At 52.1% G+C, this 12914-nt stretch overlaps 1 protein-coding gene across 5 annotated transcripts in view; it reads left to right on the top strand.

Moving 5' to 3' along the window:
• The window catches only part of Col6a3 (collagen type VI alpha 3 chain), a 77764-nt gene that overhangs the window by 58798 nt on the left and 6052 nt on the right, over nt 1-12914 (top strand). For all 5 annotated transcript variants that reach the window (XM_013359152.3, XM_040268062.2, XM_040268064.2 and 2 more), the window contains 11 exons: nt 117-179; nt 1320-1352; nt 1438-1474; nt 1574-1585; nt 1670-2163; nt 3542-3638; nt 4184-4882; nt 6072-6171; nt 8568-8929; nt 9758-10021; nt 10925-11029. In XM_013359152.3, the coding sequence (XP_013214606.2) occupies nt 117-179; nt 1320-1352; nt 1438-1474; nt 1574-1585; nt 1670-2163; nt 3542-3638; nt 4184-4882; nt 6072-6171; nt 8568-8929; nt 9758-10021; nt 10925-11029 (2266 nt within the window). The remainder of the gene's footprint in view (nt 1-116; nt 180-1319; nt 1353-1437; nt 1475-1573; nt 1586-1669; nt 2164-3541; nt 3639-4183; nt 4883-6071; nt 6172-8567; nt 8930-9757; nt 10022-10924; nt 11030-12914) is intronic.

The following is a 12914-nucleotide window of genomic DNA, read 5'->3' as shown; positions in this document are numbered from 1 at the left end:
TTTGCATCCCTTGAGTGGGGACTCAGTGGGGGTGTGGGACGTTGGGTCGATCGCCTTCACCATCCTTCCCGGCTGCAGGAGCTGGGAATGAACAGGGTCTGTTCTACCCACTCTAGGGAAATTCAGGACTTCCGGGGGCCGTCGGACAGAAGGGAGACCCTGGCTACCCGGGACCATCCGTAAGTACCCATCTAGCTCCACCTGAGCCCAGGGGTGGGTAGGGCTGAGGGCTTCCATGGGTCCCTAGAGACTCCCCATGTTTTCCTCACAAGAATGGGCTGGGTTTGGTTATTTTTTGAAAAAACACTGCCCTTCTGATATTATAATGGGGAAAAAAAACCTTTGAATTTTGGAATAACAAGGAACTTTAGACAACCTGTTTCCTGGGAGCTGGGTGTGGCTAGGTGCAGAGCCTATGCTGAGGAGGCACCGGGTCCTGATCTGATCCCCAGCCTGTAAACCAAAAGCAAGCGTTTCCTGAGGTTCTCTGCAGTCCAGGGAACGCTGTGGTTTGCCTTATAATCTCCTGATATCGGCCTGAGAGGGGAAACAAGAGCACACTCAGTGCGTCTTGTTTGCATCTCATGGAGTGGTCTACCTGTGTCAGGTCCTGGTGTGGGGAGTCTCCCTCTGCCCACTGAATCTCCATGGGATCCCCAGAGGAGTGGCTGAGAAGCCACTAGCCGTGCTTCCACCAGGAGCCAGGAGGACTCTTACTAATATCGCTGTGTCCTTATTTTACTTTGTTTCTGATTGAAATTGATGAGGTTCACAGGTGACTTTGGATTGTACAAGTGACTCCTGGAGGGACAGATGAAGGTCTTGTTTGGGTGGAGCAGGGTGGCCGTCAGGGTGTGGGGCCTTGGGGTGAGCTGCTGAGGCAGCCTAGCTCTGTCCTTAGAGCCGGGGGTAGGTGGGGTCAGTCCAGTGGAGACGGGAGGCTGTGGACGCCGAGGGCCTGGGATGGCTTAGTGAAGCCTCCCCCCAGCTCCTGTGTGCCAGCTCTCCTCTCGGGGGAGAAGGTATCCAGGCTCAGGCTCCGGTGTGCACTGGCCATTCATGGGTGACAGGCCCCTAGGATGAGGGTCTGCAGCTACTCTGCAAGCCGGCTGCCCCCCAAGGACGCACTGCTGTTCTGGGTCTTCTCTGCTGTGCGGTCCGAGCAATCGAGGCGAGTTTAGAGCGAGCGGCTGGAGTGGCCAAGGTTACCAAGGGTCTGCCTCGCTCCGTCACGTTAGCGTGGGCCAAAGGCAGTTCCTCTGAACGCCACATCCGCACAACAGCTGCGCCCCTCAGCCTGTCCTCCCTTGGTTTTACAGGGTCACAAAGGCAATCGAGGCGACTCCATTGACGTAAGTTGCATGCGTCCAGAGCAAACCGTTGTCCTGCCGGCCTTGCTCCCGCTCTCCTCACACGCTCTTCCGTTTTCTTTTAAAGCAATGTGCCCTGGTCCAGAGCATCAAAGACAAATGCCGTAAGTGCAGACCTCCTTGGCCCTGACACGGCTATCTTTACCTTTGAACCCTCAAGCCGCAGAGCCGCCCTTCACCATTTCTCCTCCTTCTCCTTCTAGCTTGCTGCTATGGTAAGTGACTGCGGTGGCCGCTCTCTTCTGAGGAGACAAGACCCTTCCCGTGAGTACTGTCTGCCAACCCGCCACTCTCCACAGGGCCCCTGGAGTGCCCCGTCTTCCCGACGGAGCTAGCCTTTGCTTTGGACACCTCTGAGGGGGTCACCCAGGACACGTTCAGCCGCATGCGAGACGTTCTTCTGAAGGTGGTGGACGGCTTGACCATTGCGGAGAGCAACTGCCCCAGGGGGGCCCGTGTGGCTGTGGTCACCTACAACAGCGAGGTGACCACAGAGATCAGGTTTGCCGACTCCAGGAAGAAGTCCGCCCTCCTGGAGAGCATCAGGAACCTCCAGGTGCCACTGACGTCCAAGCAGCAGAGCCTGGAGACAGCCATGTCCTTCGTGGCCAGAAACACGTTTAAGCGTGTGAGGAGTGGGTTCCTGATGCGGAAGGTGGCCGTCTTCTTCAGCAACAAGCCCACCAGGGCCTCCCCGCAGCTCCGGGAGGCCGTGCTCAAGCTCTCGGACGCGGGCATCACCCCGCTGTTCCTCACGAGCCAGGAGGACCGGCAGCTTGTCAGCGCCCTGCAGGTCTGGGCTCCGCGGCCGCTGCGGCCCCCCTCCTCCCGCCCCGGGGAACTTCTCAGCACACCCCGCTCGCTCTCCAGGGTGGACTCGCGTCCTGGTGAGGCCGAGCTGAGGACCTCTGGAGGTGTCCGAGGCTCTGGCACCGGTGCAGCGCCAGCCACCCCTCCAGGTCCCTCCTCACGGTCTGCAGCTCTGACCCGCTAGTGAGGCTCTGGGCCTCGTCACCGAGTCCAGCATCAGCGTTGGTGGATTCCCTCTGCCTCCCAAGAGGGTGGTGTGGCTGTGTCCCTTCTGGTCCCAATGTGCACGGCCAGGCCAACCTTCCCTGGGCCTCTGGGACATGTGCCCTTCCCAGCTGATACTAACGTTGACTTGCTGTAATTGATGGGTTAATGTTTATCCAGGGCCACTTCTGCTGGGTCTGTCCAAAGCATGTGGTCAAGGGGTGCGAAAGGCAGGACCCCCTGACCTGGGTCCCCTCCTGGCCTGCTTGCCCTCACAGGGCCCTAGGTCTCTCTCCTGTAAGGGGAGGCTGGGGTGATGGTGTCCAGTGTCCTCCCTTCAACATGGTGTTCTGGTGCCCTCTGCCTGCATGGGCAGGGGACAGTGGCCATGGCCACCGTCCCTCAGTGCCTTATCCTGCGGGACTGTGTGGTCCAGTGTGAGCACAGGACCCTGGGCCTGGGGTCCAGTTGGAACTGTGTTTGTGTGAGGGTTCCCTCTTCACGCCTCCTCCCTACGTGGGCGGAGTGACCTGGCGCACCTGTGATTCTTGACAGTGGGGTTTCTGGAAAGAAGAAAGGATTCTTTTTTTGTCCTTCACTCTCTCACTCGAGTTGACGAGTAGTGACAGCCTGCACGCCAGCCACTGTGATGGGCAGAGCTCTTCCCTCTGCGAGTGATGTCCTGTGGGCTTGGTCACTATCGAAGCCTCAAAGGGTGGGGACCGGATGGGGCTCACATTTGCCAGCTGCTGCTGTTGCTAAAAGTGATCCAATATCTAAGTCCCCGGTATCTGTTAGAGGACACACCAGACGTTTGACTTACATGATCTCATTTAATCCACCAAATAACTCCTTTAACGGGAAGGTACCACTGACCCTGTAATATGGCGGAAGAAACAGAACCCCAGAGAGGTTGAGTAATTTCACATGAGGCCCAGCGGAAGGTGCAGGAGGAGGACCTGAACTCGGCCCATCCCTTAGAACAAGCCCTGGGCCTTGCTCTTGGACAGCGCCGCTCCCCTCCCCCGGCCCAGGCGGGAAGGTTCTGAGCCCCTGGGAAGTCGGTCCACTGATGTGACCTGGATTTGTTCCTCTACGTTCAAATAGTTCCCTGTCGCCAGCCCTCCCAGACCAGGCTTCTCCTTTTGTTTAAACAGATCAACAACACAGCAGTGGGGCACGCCCTCGTCCTGCCGGCAAGGAGGGACCTCACGGACTTCCTGAAGAGCGTGCTCACTTGCCACGTTTGCCTGGGTAAGGTCTTCTCCAGGCGAAAGTCCATCCACTGCGATTCAGGACCACGGCCACGGGGGGGGGGGCACCCCAGTGAGACTGTGAGCTGTCTGAAGCGCTGGAGTTGAGCTAAGAGGCTCCTGGGGCCAGTGGAATGCCGACGAGGGGCCTCCGTATTTAAAGTGGACCTCCCCACCAGGGCCTCTCTTCTGGAGGGAGTCGGAGGAGAAGTGGCCCCATTCCAGTTACAGCCTTAAAATCTGGCATTAAAATGCTTGGCCAAAGTGACCTTTTAGAACCTATTTCTTCAAAGAGTGGCACAGAATGGAGATAACGTTCCCTTTTCGTTTGAAATGATGGTCTGGTGATGACAGAGGGAGTGCTTTACTGATTGGTTCTTCTCATGAGTTTTAGGGGGTGAGTGCTGATGTCTGGCCACAATCAAGTTGAGAGATCATAGGTCTCCGTCTTGGGTGGCAGTTCTGAGTGCCCAGACTCCCAGCAGAGAGGCCCACAGGGCTGCTGCGGGAGCCCCAGGATAAGTGGGCTGCCGTGCTTCTTTGCAGACATCTGCAACATCGACCCGTCCTGCGGATTTGGCAGCTGGAGGCCAGCCTTCAGGGACAGGAGAGCAGCAGGCAGCGATGAGGACATTGACCTGGCTTTCATCCTGGACAGCTCGGAGGCCACCACTCTGTTCCAGTTCAACGAGATGAAGAAGTACATAGGCTACCTGGTCAGGCAGCTGGACCTGAGCCCAGACCCCAAGGCCTCGCAGCACTTTGCCAGGGTGGCCGTGGTGCAGCAAGCCCCCTTCGAGTCTGTGAGCAACGCCAGTGTGCCGCCTGTGCGGGTGGAGTTCTCCCTGACGGACTACGGCTCCAAGGAGAAGCTGCTGGACTTCCTGAGCCGGGGCATGACGCAGCTGCAGGGGACCCAGGCCTTGGGTAGTGCCATCGAGTACACCATAGAGAACGTCTTTGAAAGCGCCCCCAATCCCCGGGACCTGAAGATCGTGGTGCTGATGCTGACGGGCAAGATGCAGCAGCAGCAGCTGGAGGAGGCCCAGAGAGCCGTCCTCCAGGCCAAGTGCAAGGGCTACTTCTTTGTGGTCCTAGGCATTGGCAGGAAGGTGAACGTCAAGGAGGTGTATGGCTTTGCCAGCGAGCCCAACGACGTCTTTTTCAAACTAGTGGACAAGTCGACTGAGCTCAACGAGGAGCCTTTGATGCGCTTTGGGAGGTTGCTGCCATCCTTTGTCAGCAGTAAGTCCTGCGGAGCCCTGCACTTGTCTGGCCATGCTCTTTGCTGGCCCCAGAGTCCAGGCCACTGGGGCAGGCAGGGAGCCACAGGAGAGATACCAGTGAGCAGACATGCACGTGTCCCTTTGCTCAACAAGTAGATGTGATGCCTGTCATATGCTAGAGATGCTCTTAGGAGCCAGCGTCATCAGGGGACACACAGACAACAGTCCTGGTCCTCTTTTACTCATTTTTAATCCCAAATTTGATGGGGACCTCCTTGCCATAAGATGCTATTGGTGTTCCAGAGGTTTGCTGGGTGGGCACGGGGGTCAAGCAGACATTCGTTATTCATGCCCCAATAAGCTGATGCCTTACAGAAGTGTATCCTGTGGGGGCATTGATCTGGGATTAGTCACCAAGCCCACGCTTGCTTCCCCTGCATCTTTGCCACTGGGGATCTTCCTCCCAGGAATATTCCCCCACCTTCTTCTCAAATGCATCAAAACTCACCCTGTCTGCCCCAGATCACTGTGGGTAACCCTCTCCCAAGGCCTGTGCTTGGTGAACCTGGATGCCAAACTTGGGCCATGTGTTATCTGGACCACTGGTCATTTTTTTGGTGGGTCTGGTACCATGCATAGTCAAACAAGCAGAGGCTGTGTATCAGCCCAAGGGGGGCTCTACAAAGTGTGAACACACAGGGCCCCGCTGAATATTTATGGTCCAAGGGAAAGTCTGTGAAGGCCTTTTCCCCAGAACATACCAGGGAAACGAGAAGCAAAGGAAAGCCACAATTCACCCAGGGATCGCTGTTCCTGTCTTCAGAAGGTTAAAAACAAAAGTGTATCGAGCAACGCTCTGAGAAAATGTTAACTGTAATTGGACTGTAATTTGATGTTTGGAGTTTGGAACTTGCTAAGCTCTCCTCATGAGTTTTCTTCTATTCCCGTCTTCTTCCTCACATTGAGTGAATACCATCCTTAACCCACTCACTCAAATACCAAAAAGAACCTACTGGCCTGAGATGTGGTCTGAATCTTGTACCATCACCCTTAATGGATAGCATCACTGGGCTTAGCTTGTCTGGAAGAACCAGTCAATTTGATAAATATTTATGGCCAACTAAGCATTATCTCTAGTCATATCAGACTGATTTTAATTTTCATGTGACTCATGTGCAGTTAAAATATTTTTTCTTGTTTTTCTCTAGGTGAAAATGCTTTTTACTTGTCCCCAGATATTAGGAAACAGTGTGATTGGTTCCAAGGGGACCAACCAGTAACTGCTATGAAGTTTGGTCACAAACAAGTGTAAGTGATTATAATTATTTTTGAAAAACTTGTGGTGCTATAGGTGGAATGCAGAGGTCATCCTCTAACTTTATGGAGGAGGACATTAAAATTCAGATAGTATGATGTCTCAAAGGTAATGTAGGATGTTCTTAAAGAATTTGTTATATTGGTTAGCTTTTGCTGCATAACAAACTACCTAAAACTCAGTGGAATGGCTTACAGCAATGATTATTTATTTCACTTAGAATTCTGGCTGGGCTCAGCTGGGTGGTTCTTCTGATCTCTTGAATGTGCTGTGGTCAGCCATTTGTAGATATGAACTGGCAGGTCCAGAATGGTCTCCACTGGATTGGTTCACCTCTATTCCATGGGTCTCTCATCCTCCAGCAGGCTAGCCTGTTTCTTTATAAGGTGACCAGGCTGGTACCATGGAAAGACGGTGGCAGTGTGCCAAGAATCTTGAAACCTAAGAGACCTGGCACACTGCTGACTTCTACCACATCTGTTAGCCAAAACCCATGTCCAAAACCTGGCTTAGATTTAAAGGTGGAAAACTAGGACAAGAGAGTACCTGGCGTGTCACATTATTCAGAGTATGGACACAGAGAAGGTAGATGTTTGAGGCCGTATGTCCAAATAGTGTATCGTACCTAGTGTGGCAGGATTTCTTTTCTTTTTTTTTTTTTAAAATAGTTTTTAGTTGTTGATAGACATTTACTTTATTTGTTTTTATTTCTATGTGGTGCTGAGAATTGAACCCAGTGCTTCATGCATACTAGGCAAGCACTCTACCACTGAGCCACAACCCCAGCCCTGTGTGATAGGATTTTGTAAGAACTGAATACAAAAAAGGATTAAGCAAAGCATTAATAATTGTAATAATCTTACAGTTATTAATGCTGCAGTAGCGTGTGGAGGTGGCAGCCCTGGGAGGCAACATGTATGCCTTCCAGGAAGAGGGACGAGAGCGGGGAGACTGGAGGACCACGGTACCGTGGTGCTGCGGCTTGTGGACCTGCTCCATGGCCCATGCCCTGCTCCATTTCTGGTGCCAACTCTAGGAACAGAGAGGAGGAGAATGTGGCCACATGAGAGGGCTAGGTGGGGTGGAGGGGGACATGGCTGCAGGAGCTGAGCTCATGTGGGTGTCAGCCGTTTGTGCTCCTTAAGGGACTGCCACAGTATGTCACACTTAAGTGGGGGTGGAGGTTCTTTGCACCAGATGAGAAGTGAAACCATCCTTGGAAAATGAAAGTCAGTTCCCCAGCTGACCTGGGGGTGCGGGAGAGCCACCTCTCTCTGTTGCAGACCCTCTCTCTATCACCCTGTAAGTCCTTCAGCTCCTGCCCCCATCGTCAGAGGGAGTGGTGCCAGATCCCTGCCTAGTGAGCTCAAAGTCATGACCAAGGCAGCTACGACCCTCCCCAGGCACTGGGATGCCCGCCCAGCCGGATCCAGGGTCACAGGCTCTATGGACTCTTCCAGCCTTCCATGGACCCCATTTTTTTCTGAAATATTCTCTAAAGTTGGCTCAACTGTCTCATCTTTAGGAGAACTGAATGAACAAAGTAACAGTATTTGTACTTTTATGATATCAGCTTGAAAATGTCCTGCATATGATTTGTAGCATGATACAGCTGTAAAGTAGTTGAATTTTCATCTAAAAGCAAGAATGAAGCATGGATCTGTGCTGCTGCATTGTTTGATGCTGTTGTAGATTTTTTAAAATTTATTTTTTAGTTGTAGTTGGACACGATAACTTTATTTTATTTATTTATTCTTTTTGTGGTGCTGAGGATCAAACCCAGGGCCTCGCATGTGCTAGGCGAATGCTCTACCGCCGAGCCACGACTCCAGCCCACTGTTGCTTTGTACATATACACAAAAATTGACACAGACAAAAGATACACACATTTTCAGCCAACAATGAGCCATAGGAGCAAAATGTTATATGCTGACTTAACTTTCTAGTTCAACATGGCATTTTGATGAGTGGACACCTTTTTACAGTGAAAATAACTAATTACTAATTTTATTTAATTTGAATGTATGTTTCAGTTTGTTAAGTGTTATAATTAGAACACTATTAATATTATTTATTCTCTTATATCTTGTTTCTATCTTTTAAAAATAAATTGAAAATAAGATGTCAGATGTTCTTATAGTACCATGTAAGCTTTATTTTTAAGGATTCTAGTTTTAGATGCCATTCAATATCTTTAATTAGTGTTACAGATTCTAAAATTAAGAAACTTTGAACATGTGCAATACTATGCCTAATCTCTAAAAAAAATATAGGGCAAGCATTTTTGCTAAAACAGCACATTTCCCATAGATCCTTGGGTTGATGTCGTCGCCTACTTAGATAACATGCAAAGTTGCAGGCGGAGGTAACCTTTAATCTGTTTTAACAGAAACATTCCAAATAATGTTACATCAAGTCCAACATCCAAACCAGTGACCACAACGAAGCCAGTGACCACAACAAAGCCGGTGACCACCACAACAAAACCAGCCACCATTGTGAACTTGCCGCCTGCTAAGCCAGCTGCCGCACGACCTGTCCCTGCTAAGCCTGCGGCTGCCAAGCCTGTGGCCACCAAGCCGGCCACGGCACGACCTGCAGTGGTGGCTAAGGCAGCGGCAGCGGCAGCGGCAAAACCTGCAGCTGTGAGACCCCCTGCCCCTCCTGCAAAGCCAGCAGCCACCAAGCCCGAGGCTCCTAGGTCCCAGGCCAAGCCAGCTGCCACCAAGCCAGTTGCTGCCAAGCCCCTGGGTAAGAAGCCCAGCTGGGGCTGCCTTGCTACACGCTCCCAGGCCCCTCTGGGGGTGCCCTTGGAGGCCGGTTTGCAGTCGGAATGTGGTTGGTGGTCGCCCTTGGTGATCGTGAACTTTGTCCCTGCGGTGAGGCATATGGTCACAGAATAGGGTCTCAGGCTGTGCACTGTGGCAACATTACGTATTGATTACGATCTGGGTGATCATCCCCGCCCAAAGACTACCCTGCAGGCTCCTCCTGAACGTAGGAGAGATGCGTGTCCGACTCTGACAGGTACGAGAGGTAGCTGGGTTGGAGGCGCCCAGCGTGTATGGGTCATCTTCCTCCAAGTGGATACTAAAAGATGCTAAGAAAGTCACCCTGTAGAGGAACATCAGGCAGAATATGTGTGCTCAGGAAAGGTGGGAATTGCTTTCTGTTCATGAGCAGAGTGGAAGCAGAAATCCCTTTAACAGAGTTTCATGCTGTGCCCTGAAGTTTCGTGACTTAGATTTTAAATGGCAAGGCTCATTTGGTCCTGAGCGTCTTCCTGTAGCTCTCCAGATCTCGCCTTTTCAAAGTATCCCCTTAACAATGGAGATTTTCAAAAGGAGGTCATGTACCTTGCTGGTGAGTAATGAGGCTTTTAATTATTCTTAATTAGTGAACTTCATGTTTCACGCCTGCTGAGGGTGACAGTATTTCTCAGGAGCTTGAAGGAGAAATTAGTTCAACTTCCGGATCCATTGTGCTGACTCATGGCTTTCAGGTGTCCTCCTGGCTGGGTGGCACAGTCCCACGGGCCCTATTCTTTACCTCCGCGCTCTGCTCTGGTCTGTCTTTCAGCTAAGGCGTCCCGAGAAGTCCAGGTATCTGAGATCACCGAGAACAGTGCCAGACTCCACTGGGAGAAGCCTGAGCCTCCTAGTTCGTATTTTTATGACCTTGCTGTCACCTTGGCCCACGACCGGTCCCTGGTTCTGAGGCAGAACCTCACAGTCACCAGCCGCGTCATTGGGGGCCTGCTGGCCGGGCAGACCTACCATGTGGTGGTGGTCTGCTACCTGCGGTCACAGGTCAAAGCCATCTACCAAGGAAGCTTCAGTACCAGTGAGTACAGGTGGCCTCACGGGCAGCTGGGGCCTGCTTTCTACATGGGATACCCAGAGGGACAGGAGGGAGCAATTGTGATGGCATCTATCCTGAAGTACCAGCCACGTTTAAATGGAAAAATAAGAATCCCGGGTGCTTTGGTCACACCCTGAGTTTATAGAGCAACAGAATAAAAGAGGGTTCCATGTGAATGTGCTCTGGCTCTTGGGTTCTGGCTGCTGCACGCAGGAAACCAGGTTCTCTGTGCCTGAGAGCAGCCTGCTAAGGTGGGGGTCTCTGCTGCCCCACCTGGCCCTGGAGAGTAGCCGCGAGTCACCACCTTCTTAGGGAGCAATGGAGAGACTATGAGGACTCGCTCCCAGGGCAGCGAGGCCAGCAGCCTCTGCCTCCCTGGCCCCCCAGTCTCATGCTCTGCCAGCTCGGCCCAACGCTGAAGACTGCCTTCCCAGCCGCAACCCAGGGGCCCTCTCTCTCTTTCTGAGTTCCTTCCTCTTGACCCCCACTGCTCCAGGGAGGTGGGGGCAGGCAAGGTCCCTCTTCTTTTCAGGCCAGTGTGACTCAGATGGGGGATCACAGGGGAGGGGGGGAATCACAGGGCGAGGGGGGTGATCCCCTTGGCAGCCACTGGTCAGGCTCAGCATCCCCAGGAGTCAGAGACCTGCCCAACCCTGGCCTTCGGTTTTCTTGGATGCTGTGGAAGAGGTGAGTGGAGGTGAAAGGGTTTCCTCCACCTGCTTGGTAACCCATGTCACCTGGCAGACCACAGCCTAAGCAGCACATGGGGACTTCGGAATCCCGTTTCCGTGGCCCACCCTGAAGGCCGCTGTGCCTGGATTGCTGAGGCGTTCTCGGCGGCTGGTTTCTGGTCTGCCTAGGTTTGCACGCATTTTTCTTTTACAGAGAAAACTCAGCTTCCACTTCCGCCTCCACAACCAGCAAGGTCAGCTTCTAGTGCGACCATCAATCTAATGGTGAACACAGAACCCTTGGCTCTTACTGAGACAGGTAAGCTAAAAAATGAGGTGCTCTGGGGGCACTCGGGGGATTCTTCCAAGAATTTTAAAGTTTTCAAAGTCTTGATTCTAGCTCCTCCCCTGGGTCTAGTTCCCATGACCTCTATGGGCAAAGTTCCAAGTTGGCTCCGAGAGGCCCGATGGTGTCAGTCTGCATGTTCCCAGCTGTAAATGAAGCTGTACCTTGCCTGCCACCAGATTTGCAGAGGAAATTGAGTGGGAGTTGCTTCTCTGGCTCCAGGCCGAATCCTCTGTGCCTTGTTGGAGACTCAAGTTGATGGTGGTCTATGGTGGTGTGAAGAGCAGGCTTTGTCCCCTCTACGATTCACTCCCATAAATGAAACTGCTTGGGAGAAAACAGGATGGTCCAGATTGGAGCCATGAGATGCCTGGGTTTGAATGTGACCCCTGGGGTGCTGTGGTCCCAGGTCCTGAGCACACAGCCTGGCTTGCTCTCGTGTCCTGCTCTCTCGGGTGCTGAGCCCAGGTGTGCGCTCAGCTAACATTTATCGGCGACGGGGCAGCCATGATTTGGGTACACACAGCTGTTGCTGGCCTTGTTCGTCCTTGAGAGATGATCACTAAAGAGGTCCCTGTTTTGCCTAAGTGTATGCAGCAAAAGATTTGGTAGTAACATAAAAACAGTGCCAAACTCCACTGGGAGAAGCCTGAGCCCCCTAGTTCTTATTTTTATGACCTTGCTGTCACCTTGGCCCACGACCAGTCCCTGGTTCTGAGGCAGAACCTTACGGTCACTGACCGTATCATTGGGGGCCTGCTGGCCCGGCAGACCTACCCCGTGGTCTTCCATGGGATTTTAGGTATGACATTGTTTTACAGACCCCAAAGCATAAGTTTCTGCTACATATGAGAACAGATGAGAACAATTCAATCACCTTTGCTGTGTCACCCCATTCAGGAGGAGGACCATCTTGGGTTACAATGGGTACTTCTGTAATGAATTCTGATGGAGGGTGTTTGTGGCTGGTTTCATGCTGTGCTAGATTTAGGAGCAGCTGAGGCTGTGTGACAAGTCAGCAGGTGGCATAGATTTACTATGCATCGAGAGAAGCAACAGCACTTTATTATTCTGAACTATCTTGTGTGGCTCTTGGATCTGTCTTGTATATTCCTCATTTTACTCTTTTCCACTGTAAGTCTCTGAAATGATGCTCATTTCTCTACCTCATGCTTCTGTCGTGGATGCATCCCATTTCATCTATTCAAATCAAATTAGATGGTTCTGAGCATTTTGTAACTCCACACCCGCCTCTTTGGGGCTGCTGGGCAGTGGAGGCCTCCCGTCAGAGTGCTTTCTTCCACCGACAGACCTTCCCCGTGTCTGCACACACCAGCATGTTCACCATCCCCGCACACAGGACCGCCCATAGAGATGCCAAGCACAGAGTTACTAGGAGGGTCAGTGATTCACGTGGGAATTGTGGCTGTTACACACTGGAGTTTAATAAGGGCTGATGAGTGGCCTACTTTCAGAACTGAATTCTGTTGAATTATAGTTTGCCTTTGGAGACAAGTTGAGCAATCCGTCCGTCAGAATGGCCACGTGTCTTTTAAATTTCTTTCACCTTTTAAAAGGAAAGGCTGGTAGGAAACTAGGACAGTCTCTCCTCACTATTAACTTATGGAAATAAGCCAGGTGTTCTAGTAGATGGGGTAATAAAGTTTTAGCTTCTCAGAGATCGTATAAAAAGACTGGACAAAAGATTTTGATGCTGTGGTTTTCAGCTCAAGCGAAGAAGCTGGAGGTAGGCACACGTGATGTCGGTAGGGCTGGGAGAAGGCTCAAGTTTTGATTTCTGTTCATAAGCAGCTTCGTGAGTCCTGCAGCAAAGGACTGTCCTGCAGCCACTGCCCCT

Source organism: Ictidomys tridecemlineatus, chromosome 7, assembly GCF_052094955.1.
Source record: "Ictidomys tridecemlineatus isolate mIctTri1 chromosome 7, mIctTri1.hap1, whole genome shotgun sequence".
NCBI classification, from domain to species: Eukaryota; Metazoa; Chordata; class Mammalia; order Rodentia; family Sciuridae; genus Ictidomys; species Ictidomys tridecemlineatus.
The sequence above is the reverse complement of the archived record's forward strand: the minus strand, read 5'-3'. Positions and strand labels throughout refer to the sequence as shown.